Here is a 25959-nt window from a genome sequence, read left to right on the forward strand (position 1 = left end):
CAAGAGACTATTAAATGCAGCTCCTATTTATTGGAAGAGGCTCTTCATCTTCCACCCTACCCTTTTCGCAAGCATCCCAAATGCTGGGGTGTTTTGCGGCACTTCAGGGCTCTGCGCGTCTGTCCCCACTGTCTCACCTGGGATTTTTGGACCAACTTTTGAGCTCCCGGGTCGGTTCCGCAGTCCTTAATTCCCACCACTTCTATGTTTGATGAGCAGGGCCGCTCCGAGCCCGGCGCGGTGTCCTCGGGCTGTACCCGCATCCTCCGCTTGTGCTGCCCGCGCGTCACCCGCAATAAACCGAGTTCAATCGGCCAGGCCGCTGCCGGCCGCGCTCTCTGCTTCTTGCTGGGCCTGAGACTCCCCAAATCCTGGTTTTCCACCATCTTTTTTATCCCCCAATCCCTCCTTTCCAGACTGGGATTTTCCCCCCGTTCCAGGCCCCGCTTCCAGCCCGGGGGGCACCGGTTCTTCTGCACGGCCTCATTTTTTGGGGGGTGGATGCTCTTTCTGGGGTCGCGGTGCCGCCATCCACCTGCCGCGCCGGGTGCGCCGGACTCCTGGGCCCCTCTGCAGGGCGGGGAGGCCGGAGCCGCCCGGTTTGGCCTCGGCGCCGCTTTTTCCGGGCCGGGGAGGAGGCGTCGATGCCTCGGCCGTGAGTCACGGCGGCTCCGCGCCAGCGCGGCCTCCGCCTGGATGGGGACCCGAAACCCGGGGACACCCTGCGGGAGGCCGCGGGGCAGAGCGAGGCTGCAGCGGAGGCCGCGCTGGGGGCCCAGGAGTCCGGCGGCCCCCGCCGGGATTGGGAAACCCGGGCACGGAGCGGGGCCCGGCGGCTCTTTGCCCTCCCCGGTGCCCGGTTCACCCAGCCGGGGGGTGCCCGGTGCCCCCGGGGGTGCCCGGCGCTGCGTGTCCCCCCTCCGTGTCCCCCGGCGGGGCCGCGCGGCCCTTCCCGGGCGCAGCCCGCGCTGGGGCCGCCCCCGCTCCGGGCTCCGCTCCGCCCCGCGGCCCCGGGGACGGCGGCGAAGGGGTTACGGTACCGGCGCCGCCGCCCAGCCCGGCGGGCCAAAGGGCGGCGGAATGAGCGCGGCGCGGAGCGGAGCGGCCTCCCGCGGGCTGCCCGGTACGGCGGGGGCGCCGGGGCGGCGCTGGGGGGCCCGGGCGGGGGTCCCGGGCGCCGGTCCCGGCGCTCCCGGCGACGCCGCCGCTGCCGCCGCAGGGGAGCGGGTCCTGGCGCAGGCGGCCGCGCGGCGGCTCCGCGGCGGCGGCGGCGGCTCCGTGCGCGGCACCTTGTTCTGCACCAACCTGCGCGTCGCCTTCGTGCCCGGCGCCCAGGTGAGGGGCGGCCCCGGAACCGGCCGCGGCCCCGGGCACCCTCCTCCCGCGTCCCGGCTCCTGCCCCAGCCCGGGGCCACCCGAACCCAGCCCCTCCTCATCCTCATTCCCGGCCCTGGCCCAACCCCATCCTGGTTCCACCCCAATCCCAGCCCCGTTCCCATCTTGGCCCTATCCTGGCCCCGGGCCAGGCCAATTCTATTCCCACCCCCATCCCATCCCATCCCATCCCAGTTCTCCCATCCCATCCCCACTCCCCCATCCCATCCCATCCCATCCTAGTTCTCCCATCCCATCCTATCCCACTCCCCCAGCCCCATCCCATCTCCATTCTCCCACCCCATCCCATCCCATCCCACCCCCCCCAGCCCCATCCCATCCCACCCCTAGCCCCATCCCATGCCCATTCTCCCATCCCATCCCACTCCTCCAGCCCCATCCCATCCCCATCCCATCCCCATCCCATCCCCATTCTCCCATCCCATCCCACCCCCCCAGCCCCATCCCATTCCCATTCCCCCATCCCATCCCATCCCAGTTCTCTCATCCCATCCCAGTTCTCCCAGCCCATCCCATCCCATCCCACTCCCCCATCCCCATCCCATCCCACCCCCAGCCCCATCCCATCTCCATTCTCCCATCCCATCCCATCCCACTCCCCCAGCCCCATCCCATGCCCATTCTCCCATCCCATTCCCATTCTCCCACTATCCCCCTTGCCGCATGGGGGAGCCGCCGTCGGGTCCCACATCCCGGGTTAGGCCAGGGCGGCTCTCACCCCCCTGCGTCCCCGCAGGCTCCCGGCGCGCGGGCCCTCCTGCACAGCGAGAACGACGTGGCCCTGCACTGCATCCGCAAGCTGGTCGCAGGTAAAGGTGCAACGAGCTGGGCAGGTCTCAGCCCGCGCGGGGCACCGTCCCCACCGCCGCCGTGTCCCCCCACCCCAGCCTGCAGCTTCGCCAAACCCAAGGTGCTGACGGCCGCCTCCAGCCTCAAGTTCATCCCCGAGGAGCTGGCCGTTCACTGCCGGGATTTCCGCCTGCTCCGCTTCCACTTCCACGAGAGCGGCCTGCAGCCCCAGGCCTTCCGCGTGAGCCCCGGCGGGCAGGGGGGTGTTTCGGGGGTGATTCCGGCATTCCTGCCCCCTGCTCCTCTCCTGCAGGTGGCCATGGCCATCGCCCAGGCGCGGGAGGCGGCCGCCTGGCCGGGCCACACGGGTGAGTGACATGGGGACAGCGGGGACATGCAGGGGGGGGCCTGTCCTGCCCGGGGCTGAGCCGGGCTCTGCTGGGGCTGCAGACACTGTGCTGGAGGAGGAGGAGGAAGAGGAGGAGGAGGAGGAAGATGAGGAAGAGGAGGAGGAGGAGGAAGGCCCCACGCTGCTCTTCGAGAGCCTCCGCGACTGGGAGAAGGAGCTGAAGCGGCAGGGAGCCGCGGGCTGGCGCGTGAGCACCGTCAACGAGCGCTTCGACATGGCCACCAGGTACCGCGCGCCCGGACACCGCGTCCCCGCGGGCCCCCATGCTGGGACGATCAGGGCTGGGATGGGGAGGAAGCTCCGTCCCGGGATAAAAACCATCAGCGAGCAGGGAGGGAGAGGCTGGGAATGACCTGATTTCCTGGGGGGCTGAAATGGGGCCACAGGACAAAGGCCCCTGGTGTGGGGGACATGGCCGGGGGGCGCCCGCCCCACGTCCCTGCCTCTGCCCACAGCCTCCCCCGGTACCTGTGGGTGCCTGGCCGGCTCCTGGACAAGGATCTCAAACGGGCCTTCGTGCACTTCGAGGAGCGGCGCGTGCCCGTGAGCGCGGGCCCGAGCGGCTTGTGGGGGGGGGGGGGGGGGACCGCTGGGGACGGGGGTGTCACCGCGTCTTGCCCTGGCAGCGCCTCTGCTGGCACCACCCGGGCGGCAGCGACCTGCTGCGAAGCGCCGGCTTCCACGCGGCCTCGGAGCCGCAGCGCGAGGACGTGCGGTGAGAGGCGCCCGGTGACGCGACCGGGGGGACCCGTCCCCGGTGCCGCCGCGGGGACCCTGCCCACTCGCGGGCTCCGTCCCGCAGGTGCCTGGAGATGCTGCTGCTGGGTGGCCACGGGCAGTGCGTGCTGGTGGCACCGGGGGAGCTGCCCAGCCTGGCCGAGCTGCAGCTCTCCTACGTGAAGCTGCGGGCGCTCTGCCTGCCCGGTGAGCGCCACGGGGCCGGGGGCGCCCGCGCGGCTGCCCGGCGCCCCCCGCGGACCCGTGTCCCCAATTCCGCCCTTGCAGACTCGCCGGTGGCCGATGACAAGTGGCTGTCGGCGCTGGAGGGCACGCGCTGGCTGGACCACGTGCGGTGAGACGGGGAGAAAAAAGGGGAAAATCCGGCAGCAGGATTTGGGCCCCGCCGGCACGGCCGTGCTGCCGGCAGGGCCTGCGTGCGCAAGGCGAGCGAGGTGGCGTCGCTGCTGGCCGCGAGGCGCTGCTCCGTCGTGCTGCAAGGTGACGCTCCCGGGCGCCGCGCGGCGGCACCGCGGCCGCGCCGGGCGGCCCTCACGCCCCCGCGCCGCCCGCCAGAGCCCCACGACCGCGACTTCAACTGCCTGCTGGCCTCGCTGGCGCAGCTGCTGGCCGACCCGCACGCCCGCACCCTGCCCGGCTTCCAGAGCCTCGTGCAGAGGGAGTGGGTGGCCGCCGGGCACCCGTTCGCCCGGCGCCTGGGCCTGGGGCGCCCCAGCCCGCGGGACGAGGTGAGCGCCGGCGGGGGCGGCGGGCGGCGACGATCCGGGGCCACTCGCGTGTGTCCGTGCCCCGCAGGCGCCCGTTTTCCTGCTTTTCCTGGACTGCACGTGGCAGCTGGTGCGGCAGTTCCCCGGCTGCTTCGGCTTCACCGAGAGCTACCTGCTGGCGCTGCACGACAGCAGCTTCGTCCCCTACTTCAGCACCTTCCTCTTCAACTGCCAGTGGCAGCGGGGACGCAGCGGACGGGTGAGCGGCGGCGGACCCGGACGCCTGGGCCCGGCCTCGCGCCCCGCTCACCCGGCGCCGTCCCCGCAGCCGCCCGGCTCCGCGCAGAGCTACACTCCCGTGAGCGGCTGGCGGGAGCCGGCGGCGCCCGGGGGGGCCCAGCGGGACGGTCCCCCCTCCGGCCGCCGCCGGCCGCTTTCCGTATGGGATTGGAGGCTGCGCTACAGCCGCAGCAGCGCTCCCGATTCCGGAACCCCGCGGGCCCCTGCGCGCCCCGCGGACCCCACGGATCCCCCCGGCCCCCAGCCCCTCGGCGTATCCGTGAGTCGGGATAGGCTTGGGGGCGGCAAAGCTGGGAAGGGGCTGGGGGGTCCTGGGACCAGGGGCGGTCCCAGTACAGGGGGGTCCCAGTGCAGGGGGATCCCAGTTCCAAGTGGTCCCCGTGCCAGGGATATCCCATTTCCATGCGCTGGCAGTGGAGGGGTCCCGGCGCTGGGGGATCCCAGCGCCAGGAGGATCCCAGTTCCAGGGAGCCTCCATGCTGGTGAGGGGGGCATCCCAGTACAGGATGGTCCTGGTGCAGGCGGATCCCATTTCCAAGTGATCCAGGGCTGGGGAATCCCATTCCCAGGGTTCCCCCATGCTGGCGAGGGGGGCATCCCAGTACAGGGGGGGTCCTGGTGCAGGCGGATCCCATTTCCAAGTGGTCCCAGTGCTGGGGAATCCCATTTTCCCAATTCCCAGGGTTCCCCCATGCTGGCGAGGGGTGCATCCCAGTACAGGGGCGGGTCCTGGTGCAGGGGGATCCTTTTCCAAGTGATCCCAGGGCTGGGGAATCCCATTCCCAGGGTTCCCCCATGCTGGCAAAGGGGGCATCCCAGTACAGGGGGGGTCCTGGTGCAGGGGGATCCTTTTCCAAGTGATCCCAGGGCTGGGGAATCCCATTTCAAGGGTTCCCCCATGCTGGCGAGGGGCGCATTCCATACAGGATGGTCCTGGTGCAGGCGGATCCCATTTCCAAGTGATCCCAGGGCTGGGGAATCCCATTTTCCCAATTCCCAGGGTTCCCCCATGCTGACGTTGCCGGGGCTCCCAGTGCCAGGGGGGTCTCACTGTGGGACACCCCCCCAGCGCCCGGGTGTCCCCCTCCCCAGGGGACATTAACCCCCCGCCCGGCCCGTTCCCCAACTCCCCTTTCCCCCCGCCCGGCCCCCTCTCGCAGGCGGAGCCGCCGGGGGCCGTGTGGCTACTGGCCAAGGGCTCCCTGTGGCCGCAGCCGCAGCCCTTCCCCTGGCGCGGGGGCTCCCCGGCCAAGCGGCTCCCGCGCGGGTCCCCGGGCAGCCCCGCGGAGGCCGAACGGGCCCCGGGCCCCGGGCCGCCCCCCGGGCCGCCCCCGCGGCCGCTGCTGCCCTGCGCCGCCGGCCCCAACATCCGCCTGTGGCACCGCTGCTACCTGCGCGCCGGCCCCGACGGGCAGGTGAGGGGCGGGACGGGGCCGCGCGGGAGCCGCTGCCGCCGGAATGGGGAGGGAAACGGGAGTTCTGGGGGGGTTGGAACGGGGAGGGGATGGGGGCACCGGGGGGCTGGAACGGGCAGGGAAACGGGAGTTCTGGGGGGTTGGAACGGGGAGGGAAGCGGGAGTTCTAAGGGGTTGGAATGGGGAGGGAAACGGGAGTTCTGGGGGGTTGGAATGGGGAGGGGATGGGGGCACCGCGGGGCTGGAATGAGGAGGGAACGGGGCTCCGGGGGGTTGGAATGGGGAGGGAAACGGGGGTTCTGGGGGTTGGAATGGGGAGGGAAACGGGGCTACGGGGGGCTGGAATGGGGAGGGGAACGGGGATGCAGGGGGCTGGAACGGGGAGGGAACGGGAGTTCTGGGGGGTTGGAATGGGGAGGGAAACAGGAGTTCTAGGGGGCTGGAACGGGGAGGGAACGGGAGTTCCGTGGGGCTGGAAAGGGGAGAGAAACGGGGCTCCGTGGGGCTGGAATGGGGAGGGAAACGGGGCTCCGGGGGGGCAGGAATGGGGACTCCGGGGGACTGGAACGGGAAGGGAACGGGGGTTCTAGGGGACTGGAACGGGGAGGAAACAGGGCTCTGGGAGGCTGGAACAGGGAGGGAAACTGAGGCTGGGCTCTGCCTACGGAGCAAGCAGGAGGCTGCGGCAGGGCCGGGCTCGCGCCCCGGGCTGACGCCGGGGGTGGCCGCGCTGCCAGCCGAGCGGGGCTCGCACGGGGCTCCCGGGGCTGCAAGGGGCTGTCGGGGTGTCCCGCAGCGCGGCCGCTTCGCCCCGTCGCCCGCCGGCCTCGCCGAGGAGCTGCGGCTGCTGCAGGAGCGGCTCCGCGCGCTGCGCCCCGGCGGCCCCGCGCGCTGAGGACACGGGGGGCCCCGCGGGTCCGGCCCGCTCCGCGCGTCGCCGTGCGTCCCACGGGTCTTATTTAAGAGCCCAGTAAAGCGCAGAGCGGGCGCGGGCTGCGAGGCGTCCGTGCGTCCCGCGGGAGCCGCGTGGCCGTCCCACGGGAACCGCGTGTCCGTCCTGCGGGAACTGCATGTCAATCCCAATGGGGCTGTGTGTCTCTCTTGCGGGAACCGTGTGTCTGTCCTATGGGAACCGCGTGTCCATCCCAATGGGGCCGTGTGTCCATCCCATGGGGCCGTGTGTCTGTCCCGTGGGAACCATATGTTTGTCCCATGGGGCCATGTGTCCATCCTATGGGGCTGTGTCCGTCCTATGGGGCTGTGTCCATCCCAATGGGGCTGTGTGTCCATCCCATGGGGCCATGTGTCTGTCCCGTGGGAACCATATGTCCGTCCCATGGGACTGTGTGTCCACCTCACGGGAACTGTGTGTCCATCCCATGGTTTGTGTGTCCATCCCATGGGGCTGTGTGTCCGTCCCACGGGAACCATGTGTCCATCCCATGGGCCGTGTGTCCATCCCAATGGCCCATGTGTCCATCCCACGGGAACCGTGTGTCTGTCCCATGGGGCTGTGTGTCCATCCCAAGGGACCCAGCTTGGGACGAGGTGCTGCAGCGGATGGGACATGGGCTCTATCTCCTCCTCCCCGTCCCCCAGCACCGGGATCCCCGTGCCATGGGATTCTTCCCGTGCTGGGATTCCCTGACGCTGGGATACCCCTACACTGGAATCCCTCCCCGCCAGCATCAGGATCCTCCCACAATGGGATCTCCCTGGCGCTGGGATGCCCAAACACCAGGATTCCCCCCCAGCAGTGGGATCAGCTGACACAGGGATCCTCCCGCACCGGGATCCCTCTGGGCTGGGATTCCCCCATGCCGGGACCCGCGGGCACCGGAAGTTTCCGCCATGGAGATGGTGGGAGCATCTCGTCATGTCGCGACACGGCACCGCCCCTCGCGACAGCCGGGCGCCGCCCTCACCCAACATGGCGGCCGCGCCTTCGGCCCGCTCCGTCGCCGACGCCATTTCCTGCGCGTGCGCGCTGACGTCAGGGCGCGAGGCGCGGGCAGCGGGGCGCCATGGCGGCCGGGCCCATCTCGGAGCGGAACCAGGGTGAGCGCGGCCGCCGCCCGCGGCCTCCCGGGGCTCCCGGGGCCGGGCCGGGCCGCGAGGGGCTCGTGGCGGGGCCGCCGCTTCCCGACGCGTGCGGGGCCTGTGGGAGCCCGGGCCTCGCGGACGTGGTGGGGGGCTCTAGAGGGGGGCCCAGGTCCCCTTTGAGGATTGGGGCGGGGGTCTTATGGGGGGGCCCAGGTCCCCTCCGGGAATGGAGGGCTCTAGAGGGGGGTTCCAGGTTCTCTTTGAGGATTGGGGAGGTCCTATAGGGGGACCCAGGTCCCCTCTGCGAATGGGGGGTCCTATAGGGGAGCCCGGGTCCCTTTTAAGGATTGGGGAGGTCCTATAGGGGGGCCCAGGTCCCCTCTGGGCATGGGGGACTCTAGAGGGGGGCCCAGGTCCCCTTTGGGGGAGTCCTAGAGGGGGGCCCAAGTTCCCTGTGGGATTTTGGGGCTCTGTAGGGAGGCTCTGCACCCCCTGGAGCTGTGGGGGGAGCTTCCCTTAGGGTCCTGAGCCCCTCTGGGCGCTTTGGGGGTCTCCATAGGGGATCTTGGGTCCTCTTGGGACCTGGCGGGGGACTCTGTGGGGTTTCTCCCCCTGCTCTGGCGTCATGAGGAAGATTCTCTGGGCGTCCTGAGCCCTGTGGGGGTGTGGGGGGCTCCCTGGGGCCGGAGGAAGTTCTGCTCCCCAAGGATATCGGAAGCTCTATAGAGACAGGTTCCTTGGGGGCCCTCGGGACGCGGGGGGCTCTGTGGAGCAGCCCTTGCCCCACAACGAGGTGGGGGAGCGTCCGGGCACCCGGTCCCATGGGTCATTCCCAGGTTCGCCAGAGGGTTCCATGATCCCATTTGCCACCCGTGCACGACAGGAGCTTCCCGTTTGCTCCCAAGCATCCGACCGTGCAGGGGCCGGGCTGTGGCCCAAGCAACGATTGAGGGTGGGCAGGAGGTGCCGGAGACGCTCCCGAGCTGAGTCTGCTCGGGGGACACCGCTGCGGGAGCCCGAGATCCCTCGGGAATGAGGGGCTGATCCGGCAGCGCCGGAGAGCCGCCTTCCTGGGCACGTCCCCAACGGGGCCTTTCTCTGTCCCCCGCGCCAGATGCCACCGTGTACGTGGGCGGCCTGGACGAGAAGGTCAGCGAGCCGCTGCTGTGGGAGCTCTTCCTGCAGGCCGGGCCCGTGGTCAACACGCACATGCCCAAGGACCGGGTCACGGGCCAGCACCAAGGTGGGTCGGGGACCTTCCCTCCCCAGATGTGTCCCCATAGTGGAAAGGGGGGTGATGGGATGGGGGTTATTGCGGGAGGAAGGGTGAGGATGGTGTTTGGGCCAAGAACTGCGTGACCATCCCATGGGGCTGTGTGTCCGTCCCATGGGAGCCATGTGTCCATCCCACGGGCCGTGTGTCCATCCCAATGGCCCATGTGTCCTTGGGATGGATCCGGGAACCCGGGGGGCTCCGTTGCAAATGGGGCTCGTTTCAGGCTACGGCTTCGTGGAGTTCCTCAGCGAGGAGGACGCCGACTACGCCATTAAGATCATGAACATGATCAAGCTGTACGGGAAGCCCATCCGGGTGAACAAGGCCTCCGCCCACAACAAGAACCTGGACGTGGGCGCCAACATCTTCATCGGCAACCTGGACCCCGAGATCGACGAGAAGCTGCTCTACGACACGTTCAGCGCCTTCGGCGTCATCCTGCAGACGCCCAAGATCATGCGGGACCCCGACACGGGCAACTCCAAGGGCTACGCCTTCATCAACTTCGCCAGCTTCGACGCCTCCGACGCCGCCATCGAGGCCATGAACGGGCAGTACCTCTGCAACAGGCCCATCACCGTGTCCTACGCCTTCAAGAAGGACTCCAAGGGCGAGCGGCACGGCTCGGCCGCCGAGCGCCTGCTGGCCGCGCAGAACCCGCTCTCGCAGGCCGACCGGCCCCACCAGCTCTTCGCCGACGCTCCTCCGCCACCCTCCATCCCGACGCCCGTGGTCACGGCCCTGGGCCCCGGTGTCACCCCTCCTGGTGGGTACCTGGCCGGGGGTGCCTGGGGGCTGCTCCCTCGTGGGTGGCAGCAGGACGCCTGGGCCCCGTGGTGCCGCGCTGCCGGGCGGCGCGTTTGGAGGCTCCGCGTGCTGGCGTTGCCTGGTGCTTCCTGGTGAGATGGTGGGAAGTCCTCGGCGAGCTGCCTAAATCACCAGGAGCCCCAGGGAACCGTCCTCCCCTGGGGTGGAGGCTCCCGCCATGCCTGGTGACAGCATTCCAGGGCTGTGCTCCCGCCTCTTAGAATCATGGAATGCTGAAGGTTGGAAGGGAGCTCTAGGGATCATCCAGTGCAGCCCCCTGCACACGCAGGGTCACCTAGAGCACGTGGCACAGGGCTGCGGCCAAGCGGGTTTGAAGATCTCCAGAGAAGGAGACTCCACAACCTCTCTGGGCAGCCTGTTCCAGGGCTCTGGCACCCTCACTGGGAAGGGATTTTTCCTGAAGTTCCTGTGGAACTTTTGGTGCTTCCGTTTGGGGCCGTTTCCTCTAGTTGTGTCGGTGGCCACCAGTGCAAAGAGGCCGCCCCATCCTCCTCACGGCCTCCCTTGAGGTACTTCTAGACACTGCTCAGGTCCCCTCTCAGCCTTCTCTTCTCCAGCTGAACAGGCCCAGCTCCCTCAGCCTCTCCTCACAGGGCAGATGTTCCAGGCCCCTCCTCATCCTCGGAGCCCTGCGCTGGCCTCTCTCCAGCAGCTCCACATCCCTCTTGTCCTGTGGAGCCCAGAACTGGACACAATCCTGCAGATGTGGCCTCAGCAGGGCTGAGCAGAGGGGCAGGATCCCCTCCCTGGACCTGCTAGAGATGCTCCCTTGGTCTCCTTGTTTTCCCTGCCTTTCCCCGGGAAGCTGCTCCCGTTCTGGGGGTGGTTTCTCTGCTCCCTGCCCGACTCCCGTGTGTCTCTCTTGCAGGTCTGCCGCCCCCCGGCTCCTTCCCGCCGCCGGTGCCGCCTCCGGGCGCGCTGCCCCCCGGGCTGCCGCCGGCCATGCCGCCCCCGCCGATGCCGCCCGGTGCCGGTGCCCCCGGGCCACCGACCGGGGCCGCCCCCGGCGGGGGGCACCCCCCGCACCCGCACCCCTTCCCGCCGGGCGGGATGCACCATCCAGGTAAGCAGCCGGGACAACCTCCTGCTTCTTCCCTGCTTCCTCCCTCTGGGAAACGGGGAGGAAATCTGGACTCATGCGAGGTACTGAGTGCAGGATCGCACGCGGGGCAGCGGCTGCCTGCTGGGATTCCCTCCTGGATGTTCTCCAATGGGCACAAATCCGCCTGGAGCCAGGCCCCGCGGAGCATCCGGGCGCTGCCGCTTTGGAGCACCCTCGGGAGAGGCACCAGGCGGGTCGGGACATTTCCCTCTTAGCAGGGGAGGCCATGGGAAGACCAGCGCAGTCTCAGCACCCAATTTTTGGGTCTCCAGAGCACTGCAAGGATGAGAATGAGCCTCCAATCACTCATTTTTCTCTGGTGTAAATTAATATGTTAAGTGTGAACCTTCTTAGCACACTCTGCAGCTCTGCTAAGCAGGAGCTAAATCGAGACACGAGAACAAAATGTTTCTTTGATTTCTTTCCCTTTTTGGCCCTGTAGTACTGCAGAACAAGCAGTGTATACGTCTAGACTGTGATTCCAAATTCAAAAATGAAGTGAAATTTGCATTAATTCAGGAAAAAAAAAAAGCCTCCTGTTTGACACACATAGGTATTTTTAATCCTGCCCGGCTCTGAAAGGAGCCGGGGCGCTCGCGATGCCACCAGTGGGTGACCAAGTGGCTGCTGCTCTCCCTGATCTCGGGCTGCCTTTGGAGAAGCCAATTCCACGGGGAAGCCTCCGAGTGCTTCCCAGCACCTGCCCTGAGAGGCTTCCCCTTAGGAAAGAGGCTGTTTGTGAAAGGGACAGAACGAAGGGGGGAGATGTGGGTTGGGAGGGACCCCTGGGGTCCTCGCTCCAACCTGTGTGCTCCAAAGGTTGCTCACTCTTCCCCGAGATCTTGGAGGATTCTCCCAGGTCCCGTGTTTGCTGTCTGGGATTTTTCCCCCTCTTTCCCAGCCTCCTGCCGCAGGAAGAAGCGGCGGGCGGTTCCCGCAGTTTTCCCTGCCGGAGCCGCCCTCGGTGTCGCTGATCCGCTCTTCCCACAGGGATGCCCCCCATGCAAGTGCACCACGGGCCGCCCGGCATGGGCCAGCACCACCCGGGACCGCCTGGCTCCGGGGGGCAGCCCCCTCCGCGCCCGCCGCCCGGCATGCCGCATCCCGGACCGCCTCCCATGGGAATGCCGCCGCGAGGGCCCCACTTCGGCTCGCCCATGGGTAAGCGGGTGCTCCTTCCCTTGGAGCGTGCGCTTTTTGGAGCGCTTTGGGGGTTCATTTTGGAGTTAAGCCCTTCCTCCATCTCCCGCCACCTTCCCTCTTCCCCGGCTCCATGTGGGGACAAGAAGGTGACGGGGACAAGAAGGTGACGCCGCAGCCTCCCCATGGGGAGGTGCCTTGAACAAGAGCCGGCAGCGGCCGAGCAGGGTCCCCTGGGGGTGGCGGGTCCTGCGGGCGGAGGGGACACGCGGAATGGCCTTGTCCCCGGGTGCCACCGCCTGCCTGGCTCGAGGGGACGTGGGAGAGGCGGCTTGGTGGGACCCCCCCGGGCGGCGCTGCCCTCGTCCCCGCGCTGGGGACAGTCCCAGCCCGGGCCCGGGGAGCTCCCTGGGACCAGATGGGATGTGCCCAAAGGTGCTCAGGGGCCTCTCCGGGGTCCCCGTGTGGCTCCAGGGCAGCTGCTCCGGGCTCCCCGTGTGGCTCCAGGGTGGCCCCGGGCTCCGGGGTGGCTGCTCCAGGGTCCCCATGTGGCTCTGGGTGGCTACTCCGGCATGGCCCCGGGCTCTGGGGCGGGTGCTCCGGGGTCCCCGTACAACCCCAGGCTCCGGGGTGGCCACTCCGGGGTCCTCGTGTGGCCCCGGGGTGTCCCCGGGCTCCGGGGCGGCCACTCCAGGGTCCCCGTGTGGCTCTGGGTGGCTGCTCCGGGGTGGCCCCGGGCTCCGGGGTGGCCGCTCCGGGGTCCCTGTACGACCCCGGGCTCCAGGGCGGCTGCTCCGGGGTCCCCGCGCGGCTCCGGGGTGTCCCTGGGCTCCGGGGTGGCCGCTCCGGGGTCCCCATGCGACTCCGGGGTGGCCGCTCCGGGGTCCCCGTGCGGCTCCAGGGTGGCCGCTCCGAGGTCCCCGTGTGGCCCCGGGGTGTCCCCAGGCTCCGGGGTGGCCGCTCCGGGGTCCCCGTGCGGCTCCGGGGTGGCCGCTCGGGGGTCCCCGCGCAGTCCCGGGGCTCTCGTTGCCGTTCCGCTGCCCGCGCCGCGGCGCTCACGCGCGTGCTCTGTCCCCGCAGGTCACCCCGGGCCCATGCCCCACCACGGCATGCGGGGCCCCCCGCCGCTCATGCCGCCCCACGGCTACAACGGGCCCCCCCGCCCGCCGCCCTACGGCTACCAGAGGGTCCCGCTGCCCCCCCGGCCGGCGCAGCGGCCCCCCGGGGTCCCCCCCCGCGGGCCGCTCCGGGGCCCCCTGCCCTGAGCGCGACGCTGGTGACACCCCCCTGCGCCCGGGGGCCCCCCCGGGGCGCGTTTGGGTCCATCCCCGTCACCCCTCCCTCTCCTTTCTCTTCTTCTCCCTGTTTTTTCACCCGTTTCTTTTTACAGCTTTCATTTTGATAAATTTCCCCCCCTTCCTTCCCTTTATCTGTGACCTGGAAGATTTTTGTTTTGTTTTTTCAAGGTGATTTTAGTAGTTTTTTTTTTCTATGTAAAGCAGTGATCAGCTGCTTACAAATAAAGCATTTTAGAAAGGGGGGTCCTTCCCCTGCGACCGGGACGATGTTTGTGGTGCCTGTTTGTGATCCCAGCGCCGATCCGATGCCGGTGGCACCTTCCCCGGGGCCGTTCACCGCACGGGTATCGGTAACCGAGAGGCAGCGGCGTTCGGGTCACCGGGCCCCGCTAGAGGAGGAGGAAGAGGAGCAGCTCTGAGGAGGCAGGTCGGGCCCACGTGTTGTCTCCGTGCTTCCCTGGGCCGTTCCCAGCCCCGTCCTGCCTTTCCCAATGAATTCAGGACCTTCACGCTGGCGAAACTGGTAACTGGGGAGGGGGCCTTGCAGGGAGGAGCCGTTGAGAGGGGCTGCTTTGAACACATTAAGTTCCGGGGCTATAAAAGCAGAAATTCCGAGTGCTTCCAGGTGCCTGCCATCCCAGAGCTGTGGTTTGTGGCCTCATGGAAGAACCCGTGTATCTGCAGAGACCTGGGGCTAGCACAGTGCTGTATCCGAGCAAGCTTTTCCCTCTGTTCCTCTTGGGTGCTCTGCTCACCTTATTTTCAGGCTCTGTTTTTCCTGTCTTGTTTCCATTTTGCTCTAATTTCCCTCAGCAAAAACTGACCTTTAGCTCCAGTGCCTTTTTCCCTGGGGACCGGAGGAAGGAAAAAGGTGTCGCATCTTCCCCTTGGTCGCCGTAGGGCTGCCTGGTAAGTGCCTGGGAGAGCCGTAGAGATTCCAAGGCTGCTCCAGGAAATAATGTGGCTGATGCAGCAGCTCCACGTGCCCCGCGCTGGTGCTGAGCACACGAGTCTGCAAGCCAGAACCTAGAAAGGCTCCCTGCTTGCAGCAGCCAGTGCCTAATTAGACTTAAAGGCTGTAATAAAAGCAATATTTGGGCTATCGTTGGCACTAACCGCTGCCGATTGGCGTTGCGATAGCAGAGATTTGGGACTCGGTGTGTTGCAAACAGCTTCCAGGAGCTGCTGCTGGGGTCGAGGAGCCTGGATGCTCCCGTGGTTTCGCTGGGCTGCTCCGGAGCCCGGAATGATTGCATCAACTCGGCCTTGCTCCCGGGAATGTTCTCTGCAACTCCTGCTGGAGCAGCCCCAGCCTGGAGCTGTGGCGCTGTGTGTCCTTCCCAAGGCCGGAATGCTGAGTCCCTCCTAGCATCCCGGCGGGGAAGTCCCTGCCCTGCCCGACTCCGGCTCCTCCAGCGGTGCCAGGAGGAGGAGGAGCAGCTCCCCAGATGCTGCTTCAAGGAGCAGAGCTGGGAAGGGAGCGGAAAACCCAACCCCAGTGTAAATTAGCACCAAATCACGTCTGCTCGTCGGCCGGGCTGCGCGGGACCCTGCTTGGCACCGGGTTTTCCCAGGAGCTGCCAGGTGAGCGCGTGCTCCAACCTCCCTCGTGTTGGTGCTGGAAGGGGCACCGGGGTCCTGCTGGGCACGGGGGCGAGCGGTGACACTCCGGGTGCGCTGGGAAGGACCGGGAAAGGCTCCCGAGGGCAGCAGAGCCGAGTGAACCCGCGGCAGCGCTGGGCTCAGAGCGGCGCCAGCGGCGGAGGCTTGGGGAGCACCGAGACACATCTTGGCACTGAGGTTCGGGTGACCAAACGGTCCCTTCCGCCGTCCCCAATAGCTGCAGCGAGAGGAGACCTCCAAGCGGGAATAATCCTGCCGGGAGGCGAATGGCTGCTCAAGGGCAGAACGAGCCCTGGACGCGGCATCTCGCTCCCTGCAGGCTGGTTCTCCGGCCAGGCGCCCTTGGGAGCTCGCGCGGCCCTTTTCCCTATGGAAAGGAGCGTAGGAGCAGGCAGCCAAGGAAGAGGGGTCCAAATCCCTCCTGAATCCCTCCTTCCGCAGTGGTGGGAGGCTGGGATGGACTGTGCCGGCTTGGAGCAGCCCGGAGCTCGCGGGGGCGGTGGGAAGGGGCCGCTGGCACCTGCACCGCTCTGATCCCGGCATCTCCATCCGCTTCCCCGAACCCGCTTCCCTCCGAGCTGCCGGCTCCCGGGACCGCCGGAGCCGGGGGGCTTCAGTGCCCTCCGTGGGTTTAATTCCACGGACTGGGAAAAGCTGCTGCATGCGGCCAAGCTCCGATGCCCTTGGAATAGCCGAGCGGCCACCACTGATTCCTCCCGCCCCTCTCCCGCAGGCGGCCGGCGGAGGGGAATACGGGGCTCCGGCTGCCCGGGATTGGGGTGTAGGGATGGGGATGCCGGCACGGAGCCGCGGGCGCTTCCTGTGCCCTGTCCCTGCCACGTCGCGTTTGGCTCCGCTCGCACGCGCGGGGCCCGCGGGGACACGGGGACGCGGGGGCTGGCGCTGCCACATGAGTCACGAGCCCCGGGCAAGCGGCGCTCGCCAGCCCGGCCGGGGCCAATGAGGCTCCGAGTGGCGCCTGGGCCCGGAGCGCGTCGCTTCCCGGGAGCCCTCTGGCCCCGGAGTCGCCACTGCATGAAAAGGGGGATTTTCGGAGTGGGAATGGGGGTGTTTTCGGCTCCGTGCCCCCTTTTAGGGTTTATTTCCAACAGGGCTCAGCTCTTCCGCAAATTCCCCGCTCCTTGCTCTTTCCTGGGGCTGCTCCCATCATTTGCCCCAATGGGGCAATCTGGGGCCCAATGTTCTGCAGCGTCATCCATGCACCCGGTCACCCCTTTCCCGTCCTTATCCCAGGTTTGAGCCATGTAGGTGCCTCTGCTCCCCCTCATCCCACAAAGGGATGGGGCGTCCTGGCGCCTGAGCCCGGCCCAGCTCATTGCATGGGGCACCCCTCGGGACCCTTCTCCCGGGAATCTTCCCTTTCCAGCCCCTCCTGCCTCCTTTTCTTGCTGGAATGGGCTCCCCGGCAGGGCTAGAAGGCAGCACGGGGGGCCGAAGCAGGACCCCCCGTGTGGGGGCTTGGCCAGGCACCTCCGAGCCCCTCCGAGGATGCAGCTTTTCCCACTCCCATTCCAGCCCCGATTCCCGCAGGATCCAGCGCAGCCGCCTCCGGGCGCCTTGGCCCCCAGCCCAGAGGCTTGGCCAGGGCCGGGGCCAACCAGCCCGTAGCCCAACTTGCCTCCCTGCTGCAGCCCCCCCAAAAAACACGAGGGCCATCGGGCTCAGCAACAGTAACGAGACGGGGGGGCCACCGCATCCAAACTGCCCCCCCAACCCCACGGTTGCTGCCCTCCTTCCCTAGGGAAGCATCCGCCGCACGGGAAGCCCGGCAGGAGCCTCCCCGCGGGCACGAGCAGCCGAGGAGGGGGAAGCGGGGGGCGTCTTTCCTTGGGAACCCCCCGGATCCGCGGCGGCCGCCCCGTCCCCCCCTCGCCGCTGTCGCACGGCCCTCCCGCCGCCTCCCTTCGCCCGGCTGCTGCAATGGACTCTCCCAGCGCGCGGCGGAGGCTGCGGCGCTAGCGCCGGCTCTGGTACCCGCGAGCTATTTCCTGCCCGTATCCCTGCCGGAGCATCCTCGGCGCCCGCGCCAAGGCCGGAGCGGGCGAGGGCCGGGGCAGGTAAGGGAGCGCGGCGGGTGCTTCGGGACGGCGGATCCCCCCTCTCCTCTCCCTGCTGCTTTCATTAGCATCCTGCGAAGCTGACGGATGAGGGACGAGGCTTTTCCCTTTCCACCCGGTGTGGCCATTTTGTCCTGAAAATCCTTGCCTTTTGCTTGGCTCCGTCTTTTTTTTTTTTCCCCCTTCCTTCCTCGCCAGCGGCAGCCACACGGGTTCCAGCCTCCCGACATCGCTCCCACCCGGCTGCCTCGCACGGATCAGGGATCTCTGCTGCTGGAGATGCCTCATCCGTGGATGGCGGTGGGGGGGGATGGCTTTTTAGCCGGGGGGGTTTCGGGGAGCACTGCAGCCCAGCAGCAAGGAACAGGATGGGGGGCAGCAGATGACCTTGGGAATGGCGGGGGGGCTTTAAAACTCTGCCCCCCCCTTGCCGGGGGCTGCGGAGTGGCCGTGCAGGGGGGTGCCGAGGTGCGAGGATGTTGGGGGGCTCGGAACCGGGGGGGGGACAGAGCCCAGTAACCTTGGCTGGTCTTGCCCCAGGGCAGCGTCCGCGCGGCACCGGGGCGCCTGCCTGCGGGGCTATCTATTTTTGGGGCTGTTTTCCCTTTTTTTGGCTTCCTCACAAGATGAAAGCCCCGGTGCAGGAATCGCTGCGCGGAGGCTCGGCCTCGCCAAGCCGTGACCTTGCTCTGAGCACCGCAGCCCCTCTCCCCCGCAGCGCTCCGGACCCCTCTTTCCTCCTCTCCTCTCCCACCATGCGGATGCATCACGGGAAGCGGGATCGCTCCCTCAGACACGGCCGCAGCGGGAAGCGCCGCAGCGAGCCGGAGCCCCGGCTGCAGCACCATGACCTTGTCGGGGGGTGCAGGCCCTGGCTCAGCTCCTTCCCGGAGCCTCGGCTGCCTCCGGGTTTTCCGCGGAGGAGGGAAGCGCTGGCAGGAGACGGCAGCGGTTGCGTCGGTTCCTTGACGCGGCTCCGCTCGGGTTCATTCAGGAATCGGCTGTGTCCGACCCGCTGCAGTGAGGGAGACAGATGGACAGACGGATGGACGGGCGCGTGCTGGGGGACACGGGGTCCCCGGCACCGGGCACGGAGCCAAAACCTGCCCCGTGTGCCTGAGCAGCAGCGCTGCCGCTGCGGCCTCGGCTGTATCCGAAGGGCTAATTTTAACTCGCTGCCGAGCCCTGTCCCTGCTCCCAGCGGATGGAGGGGGACAGTGATGGCCGTGTCCCTTTTTCAGCCAACAAATAGATTTTCTGCAGGGAGATTGGGGAAAGGGGGTTGCATTCACCGCTCCCGAGGTGTGTTCAGGATCTGCTCTTTGGCGTCTGCTGGTCCATCCATGTCATGAGCTGCGGTGCCTCTGCTGGCTCTGGTGTGCAACTCCTCCCTGGGAAGCGGCTCCGTGGGTTGGGGGCAGTGGGATGGCAGGATGCCCTGGTCCCTTCCCAAGATCCCAGCCTGCTCGAGGGGGGAGCTGGAAGATGCTACCCGGAGATTGGAGCCTCCGGCGCTCATCAAGACGCATTTCCCTTCCTTGAAGGACAGTCCATGGGGCAGTCACGGTCACTCACCCCCTCTCCGCACTGGGAGGCTGGCAGCAAGGCCAGGAGCAAAATCCCCCCGGACTCAGGTCCCTGGCACCCAACCCGCTGGCACTGGGGATCCAGGCACCGCGTGCTGCAGCCACCTGCAAGTGTGACCTTCGCAAGCCCTGACCCCCTGCCCATCTCCATCCTCGGTATTCCCGTATTCCTCTGCCAGGTCGGGGGCTCCGTCCTGCGCTTCCCAAGGAGACGGGGGATGTCAGTGCCAGGCGGCTGGCCTGGTTCGTGGTGGTGACTCACAGCCCAGGCGAAACAGCCAGGGGAAGCGCTGCCTTGCGGCACGGCAGCCCCAGCCCACGGGGCCGGCGGGACGTCACGACCCCCGGCTCTTGCGGGATTCTCCCGGATGGACCGTGTGGGATGGGGCTAAAGCCCGTCGCGGTGGCCAGAGGACTCCCTGGGTCCCCTTCCATGGGTGTCCCCAGGCCCCGGTCGCCAGCAGGTAGTTGCCGTGCCCGGGCCGGGTGCCCTGGGGTGAGCAGAGCTGTGCTGGCAGCGCCCCAGGCTCCCTGTCCCCAAGGTCCCTGTCCCCAGGGTCCCTGGGTCCCCTCCTGAGCTTGGTGGGGAGCACAGGAAGGGGGGGGTCTCAGCTGCCTGGCCACGCCCCCTGAATCTCATTGGCCGAACAGCTGGGCGTCACCCCCCACAGCCCCATTGATGCTGGTGCCTTGGCCCCGCCCCCTGCAGCTCATTGGCTGGCGGCGCGGCCCCACCTTCCCGGCCCCATTGAGGAAAATGGAGCGGCCTCTCCCCATGGGCCTGGGGGGCGGCCCTGGGGCAGGGGTGTCCCCAGGGCACGGGGCGACCCTCCCCGTGGCCTCCTGGCCTCCCTACCAGGACATCCTGCTCCATACCAGGGCCGGTGGCTCTGGCAGGCGCCGGGAGCCCCACTGTGGTTCCGCATGGAGGGCACTGCCACGTGGAGGTCTGGCCTCCAATCCCCTTCCTCGAGGGCCACTGGGGTGACAGAGCGCCCAGTGTGGCTGTCCCCGCTCCTTGGTGGCCTTGCAGTGCTCACCAGCGGGGCCGGTCCCAACCCCAGCGTCTTGCGGCTTGTCTTGCCCATCTGTTCGTCTGGGCTGATCTGTTCTTGCTCTCCCGCGCGTCGAAGCCGCCTCTCTTTCGTGCCGCGCTCCCTTCTCGCACACAGATTTCTATATTTTCCTCCCAACCCCGAAGTGCTGATGCAGTGTGTGGTCTCGCAGCCTGCGTGTCACTCCCTCCTAGCAGAAGTCCTGGCCTTAACCGAATTTGACACAGGGGCTGATGCCTCAAAGACACCAAGTGCCAGTGTGTTTTGGCTCAAGCAGAGAGCTGGAGAAAAGCGACAGGGACAGACAAACAAGCGCCATAGCTTGAGCTCAACCATGGTAGTAGACAGGGGACAGTCCCCTAATGGACTTGGAGCAGTGGTCTTTGGCTGCCTAAATCTTACTGAAATAGAGGTCTCTAATTGTCTCATCGTCTTAAGGAACAGAGAGGGGAACCTGTGCATGGAACTTGGGCCAGTGGGGCCTTTTCCCGACCCCCTAAATTGCAGCTGTTTGTGTCTGGGCTCCTGCAGGTCTGGGCCAGCATCTGGGGCCCGTGGCCACCTTTGCCCGCGCCAAGCGAATGGGTAGCGCTCCAGCCCGGCCTCTCACATCCCGCCGGAGACCCGCAGCCGCCCCCAGCCCCCGGGCTTGAAGCCGTCAGGGCAGACCCCCAAACCGAGGCGCACACGTCCCCCCCGTGACACCCTCCCCGGGCTGAACCGAAGAGCCGGCACCATGGACGAGAGCTTCCGAGACCGGACGGCCTTCATCCGGGGCGCGAAAGACATCGCCAAGGAGGTGAAGAAGCACGCGGCCAAGAAGGTGAGCAAGGGCATGGACCGCGTGCAGGACGAGTACACCAAGCGCTCGTACTCGCGCTTCGAGGAGGAGGACGACGACGACGACTACGCGCCGCAGGACGGCTACTACCGGGGCGGCGAGGCGGCCAACGAGGAGGAAGGAGCCTCCAGCGACGCCACCGAGGGCCACGACGAGGAGGACGAGATCTACGAGGGCGAGTACCAGGGCATCCCACGCAACGAGTCGCTCAAGGGCGGTGAGCGCCTGGGCAGCGAGACGGCCGCCGGCGGAGCCTTCGGCGCCTTCGACGATGCCGAGGGCCAGCGGCGGAAGGACAAGGAGGAGCTGGCGCAGCAGTACGAGCTCATCCTGCAGGAGTGCGGCCACGGCCGCTTCCAGTGGACCCTCTACTTCGTCCTGGGACTGGCCCTCATGGCCGATGGCGTTGAGGTCTTCGTGGTGGGCTTCGTGCTGCCCAGTGCTGAGAAGGACATGTGCCTCTCCGACTCCAACAAGGGGATGCTGGGTGAGCCGGGATGCAGGGGACACCAGGGGACATGGAGATATTGGGGTGGGGAGGGATGGGGGGATGCAAGAGGACCCGGAATGTAGGGAGGTGCAGAGGGATGCGAGGAGATGGGGGATGATGGAAGGGTCGGGGGCTAGCGGCATGTGTGGGGGGATATGGAGGTAAGGGAGGCCAGGAGGGGATAGAGGGAGGTGTAAAGGGACACGAGAGGACATAGGAGTTATGGAGGGGACAGAGGAAGACATGAGGAGACAGCGAGGGACAGAGGAGTCCCCCAGCACCTCCATCTCCCCTGCTGGGCAGGAAAGGGGGCCCAGGCGTCCGGCCTCCCTGCCCTCGGAATAGCTGTGGGGCCGGGAGGGCGCTGGAAGCCCCGTGTGACGGCGCTGTCCCCCCTCCGCCAGGGCTCATCGTGTACCTGGGCATGATGGTGGGCGCCTTCCTGTGGGGCGGGCTGGCCGACCGCCTGGGACGACGGCAGTGCCTGCTCATCTCCCTCTCCGTCAACAGCGTCTTCGCCTTCTTCTCCTCCTTCGTCCAGGGCTACGGCACCTTCCTCTTCTGCAGGCTGCTCTCGGGTGTGGGGTAAGGGGAGAGGAGGGCCCAGGCGTCCGGGGTGCCTCAAGGCTGCCCAACTAATGCCCGCTCTGTCCGCAGCATTGGCGGCTCCATCCCCATCGTCTTCTCCTACTTCTCGGAGTTCTTGGCGCAGGAGAAGCGTGGGGAGCACCTGAGCTGGCTCTGCATGTTCTGGATGATCGGCGGCATCTACGCGTCCGCCATGGCCTGGGCCATCATCCCGCACTACGGTAAGGGGTGGCCGAGACCACGTGGCGAGTGCAGTGAGTTTGCTGGGTCTCAGCACGGCAACGGCACAAGTTTTCCGGGTCTTGGCGACGTGGAGCGAGTTTGCCAGGTCTCAGCGTGGCGGGGGCTCCCTGACACGTCCGTCCGCTCCCCTTCCGTGGCAGGCTGGAGCTTCCAGATGGGCTCCGCGTACCAGTTCCACAGCTGGCGGGTCTTCGTGCTGGTCTGCGCCTTCCCGTCGGTGTTCGCCATCGGGGCGCTCACCACGATGCCCGAGAGCCCCCGCTTCTTCCTGGAGGTGAGGGCTGCCCCGGGGCCGCCGGCGGGGCCGCGTCCTGCCGCGGTGCTGACCGCGCTCTCCCGCAGAACGGCAAGCACGACGAGGCCTGGATGGTGCTCAAGCAGGTCCACGACACCAACATGAGGGCCAAGGGCCACCCCGAGAGGGTCTTTTCGGTGAGATTTACCCCCCCCCAGGCTGGGCTGAGTCTAGAGCTGCTATGGGGACCCTGGCATCCAGGTTGGGGGGGACGCTGCAACCGGCACAACTCTGGCAGCAGGAGGGGGGTCTCTCCATGCCCCTTCCACTGGGCAAATCCCTCCCTGCGGAAAATCTCAGCTTCCTGGCTGGGGAAACTGAGGCAGGCTGTGGAGACGGGCGCTGTGATGATGCCGCCTGACCTGTCCCTGTGTCCCTCCCCAGGTGACCCACATCAAGACCATCAAGCGGGAGGACGAGCTCATCGAGATCCAGGCGGACACGGGCACGTGGTACCGCCGCTGGCTGGTGCGCGTCCTCAACCTGTCGCAGCAGGTGAGCGCGGCAGGGACCGTCCCCTCCCGTCCCATCCTGTCCCGTGTCCCTGAGCCACCCTGGCTGCCACCACCTCTCGCCCTGCCCTAGGTCTGGAGCAACTTCCAGCAGTGCTTCGCGCCCGAGTACCGCCGCGTGACGCTCATGATGATGGCCGTGTGGTTCACCATGTCCTTCAGGTGGGGCCAGGGGGGTCCCCGCTGCGGTAGGGAGACACCTCGGGGGGCTCTGGGGGGGCTTCATGACGTTCTCGCCGCTGCTGCAGTTACTACGGGCTCACGGTTTGGTTCCCGGACATGATCAAGCACCTGCAGAGCATCGAGTACGCGTCGCGCACCAAGCTCTTCACGCGCGAGAAGGTCCGGCACTTCACCTTCAACTTCACCCTGGAGAACCAGATCCACCAGAACGGCGAGTACTTCAACGACAAGTGCGTGTCCACGCGGGGCAGGATGGGGCTGAGGCCCCGCGCACTCGCTGCATGGGCGGGCAGCGGCTCAGTGCCGGGCTCGGCAGGTTCATCGGCCTCAAGATGAAGTCGGTGATCTTCGAGGACTCGCTCTTTGAGGAGTGCTACTTCGAGGACATCACCTCCAGCAACACCTTCTTCAAGAACTGCACCTTCATCTCCACCGTCTTCTACAACACAGGTCCCACCGGGTGCCACGTGTCCCCCGGCCCCGCCAGCCCCCTCTGCCCATTCACAGCCCTCTTTCCCCGTCCCCAATGCAGATCTCTTCGAGTACAAGTTCATCGACAGCCGGGTGCTCAACAGCACCTTCCTGCACAACAAGGAGGGCTGCCAGCTGGACTTCAGCGACGACAACAACGCCTACATGATCTACTTCGTGAGCTTCCTGGGCACCCTGGCCGTGCTGCCGGGCAACATCGTCTCGGCCCTGCTCATGGACAAGATCGGCCGCCTCCGCATGCTGGGTGGGCACCACGGTTTCGTATAGTTCCCTCTTTTCTTTTGTTGCCTCTTTTCTTTTGCCCCCCAAGCAGTGCTGGTGATGGCAGGACTCGAACCGGCGATGCCGGTGCCAGGATTGGCCCCGGCGTCGCTGGGACGTTCCCTGAGCCCGCTGGCCGGTGTCTCCGCAGCCGGCTCCAGCGTGATGTCCTGCGTGAGCTGCTTCTTCCTCTCCTTCGGCAACAGCGAGTCGGCCATGATCGCCCTGCTCTGCCTCTTCGGCGGCGTCAGCATCGCCTCCTGGAACGCCCTCGACGTGCTCACCGTGGAGCTCTACCCCTCCGATAAGCGGTAACGCCGCCCGGACGCCTGGGCCCCCCTCCTTGGCCATGCGCTGGGTTCGCCCCGCCATGAAAGCGGGACCCAGGCGTCCGGGTGGGATTGGAGAGGGGAACGGCGACGGGGCTGCCCTCTGCCCGCAGGACGACGGCGTTCGGCTTCCTCAACGCGCTCTGCAAGCTGGCGGCCGTGCTGGGCATCAGCATCTTCACATCCTTCGTGGGCATCACCAAGGCGGTGCCCATCCTCCTGGCCTCCGCCGCGCTCGCCCTCGGCAGCTCCCTCGCCTTGAAACTGCCCGAGACGCGGGGCCAAGTGCTGCAGTGAGGGGCACTGCGGGGGGGACCCCCCCGGCCTCTCCCCGCTCGTCTCCCCCTTCCCCCGGGCAAGGGGCGGGGGATTAGTCTCGTTTAGACACTGTGAACCGTCTTCTTGGAGCATTTGGGATATATATACATATATATTTTTATTTTATTTTATTTTTTCTTTGGTTTGCTCTTCTCCCCCCCCCCGCCCCCGCCTTCCCTTTGCCCCCCTCCCTCCCTGTTTCTTTTCTCGGTGTCATCGCGTATGGGAGTATCTGCTCGCTCGGTGGGGGGGACGCGGCGAGGAGGAGGAGGAGGAAGGCTCTGGCCCCTGGCAGGGTGATGTGGGAGCAGGGCCAGCGCTTTGGGGTGCAAAGTGAGCTCTGTTTAAGCCGCCCCTGCAGCCGGGAGAAGCAGGGGTGGACCCTGGGGGTGCAGAGCACCCTGGGGTGCACGGCGGCTGCGGGGGGGTGCATTGCTGCAGCGTGCATGGCGTCGGGGCGCGCGGTGCTGCGGCACGACGGGGTGCACTGGTTTGCATGGCACCCTGCGGGTGCACGATGCAGAGCGTGACGCTGCGGGACACGCGGCACTTGGGTGTGCACAGGGCCCTGGGGGCTGTGCAGGGCTCCTCAGGGTGCAAACTGCCTTGGCGTGCACGGCACCTCAGGGTGCACGTGGGGATAGTGGCAATGGGGACATCCGGCCCCGGCATCTCCTTGGGGTGCCAATACCCCGGGGCGATGCCAGGGGCGTCTCTGCAGCGACAGATTCGTTAATGTAATTAGGGCCCTGCGGTTATTAAGCTGGTGAGACCGCGGCCGGCACCTTTCCCCGTCAGGTTGGGTTTGCAGGTCTGTCCCGAGGGTGCAGCCCCCTCGGCTGGGTGCAAATCCCCTGGTGAGGGTGCAAATCCCACCAGCAAGCGGGGGACCGGCCAGAGCGTGTGGATCAGGGAGCCGCCGCTCGCTCCCCGACCCACCCGTTATTTTTCTACGTCTTTTTAAAGGCTTTTCTTTCCTAGGCTTTTCCAATGGATGCAATAGTCGGAACCGGCGCAGGCGGGTGCGCGGCCGGAGCCGGGGCGGTTTGGAGGGAGGGGACACGAGTGTTTCCCCCCCCTGCTCCGCTCGCCTGGAGCACAAACCCAAAACCAGCAGCGGTTGCAAAGCACAACGAAGCGCCCGGACCCACGGCTCGATGCAAAAGCGCTGGGGAGCCACCGGCCGCGAGCGGCCCCGGCCGAGCGAGCAGACGCCGGGCCGGCGGCGAGAGCTTCATCCCTCCCGCGTCCCCCTCCTCCTCCTTTTCCTCCCTCCTCCTCCTCCGCCCTTCGGTGTCGCTGGTCTTTCTAAGAGAACATGCGTAGTTCTGTCTGTATGCAGAGTTGTGCCGTGCTGTAGTTTTTAGATGTTTGTAAAGAATTAAAAAAAAGAGAAAAAAACACAAAAATACACCACAACCACCTCGCCCTCAGCCACCCTCACCCCGTGTACGGAAAGAAAAATGACAAAAAAAAATAATTAATGATCCGACCGACCTCCGAACGGTGTGTTTTGTCCGGGGCGGGCAAGCGGTTTATTGGGAAGTTCAGTAGGGGAAATGGTCCAAAAACACGGGAGAAAAGCAGCAGGTTGTGGTGACGCGGCGGCAGCCCTGACGCCGGGG

General features: G+C 67.1%; 3 protein-coding genes across 4 annotated transcripts; all 3 read left to right on the top strand.

The window, feature by feature from the left end:
* Window positions 1-1080: 1080 nt before the first annotated feature.
* MTMR11 (myotubularin related protein 11) lies at window positions 1081-6668 on the top strand. The gene is given in 17 exon segments (XM_088535491.1): window positions 1081-1123; window positions 1220-1335; window positions 2132-2204; window positions 2283-2425; window positions 2498-2554; window positions 2658-2818; window positions 3049-3136; window positions 3220-3308; window positions 3396-3517; window positions 3599-3665; window positions 3741-3811; window positions 3887-4059; window positions 4127-4297; window positions 4367-4502; window positions 4505-4597; window positions 5431-5753; window positions 6550-6668. Coding segments are annotated over 17 exon segments (2025 nt in total). The 3' UTR covers window positions 6649-6668.
* A 1029-nt stretch (window positions 6669-7697) lies between these two features.
* Window positions 7698-13445, top strand: SF3B4 (splicing factor 3b subunit 4). Its single transcript, XM_088535334.1, has 6 exons — window positions 7698-7811; window positions 8911-9039; window positions 9296-9838; window positions 10769-10963; window positions 11993-12163; window positions 13223-13445. The coding sequence occupies exons 1-6, from the start codon at window positions 7778-7780 to the stop codon at window positions 13405-13407; spliced, it is 1257 nt and encodes a 418-aa protein (XP_088391460.1). The 5' UTR covers window positions 7698-7777; the 3' UTR covers window positions 13408-13445.
* A 7016-nt stretch (window positions 13446-20461) lies between these two features.
* SV2A (synaptic vesicle glycoprotein 2A) lies at window positions 20462-24482 on the top strand. 2 transcript variants are annotated; one of them, XM_088535517.1, is made up of 13 exons: window positions 20462-20605; window positions 20702-21110; window positions 21518-21698; window positions 21771-21922; window positions 22085-22218; window positions 22287-22376; window positions 22624-22734; window positions 22825-22913; window positions 23000-23164; window positions 23251-23384; window positions 23467-23670; window positions 23839-23998; window positions 24130-24482. In XM_088535517.1, the coding sequence occupies exons 1-13, from the start codon at window positions 20519-20521 to the stop codon at window positions 24311-24313; spliced, it is 2100 nt and encodes a 699-aa protein (XP_088391643.1). In that variant the 5' UTR covers window positions 20462-20518; the 3' UTR covers window positions 24314-24482. The 2 variants fall into 2 exon arrangements, with proteins under 2 accessions (XP_088391643.1, XP_088391642.1); XM_088535516.1 differs by having other exon boundaries at window positions 20462-21110.
* The last annotated feature ends 1477 nt before the right edge of the window (window positions 24483-25959 follow it).

The sequence above is a fragment of the Tinamus guttatus genome, unplaced genomic scaffold (assembly GCF_059628265.1).
Source record: "Tinamus guttatus ecotype Peru unplaced genomic scaffold, ASM5962826v1 Tinamus_guttatus_pri_ptg000629l, whole genome shotgun sequence".
Lineage (NCBI taxonomy): Eukaryota > Metazoa > Chordata > Aves > Tinamiformes > Tinamidae > Tinamus > Tinamus guttatus.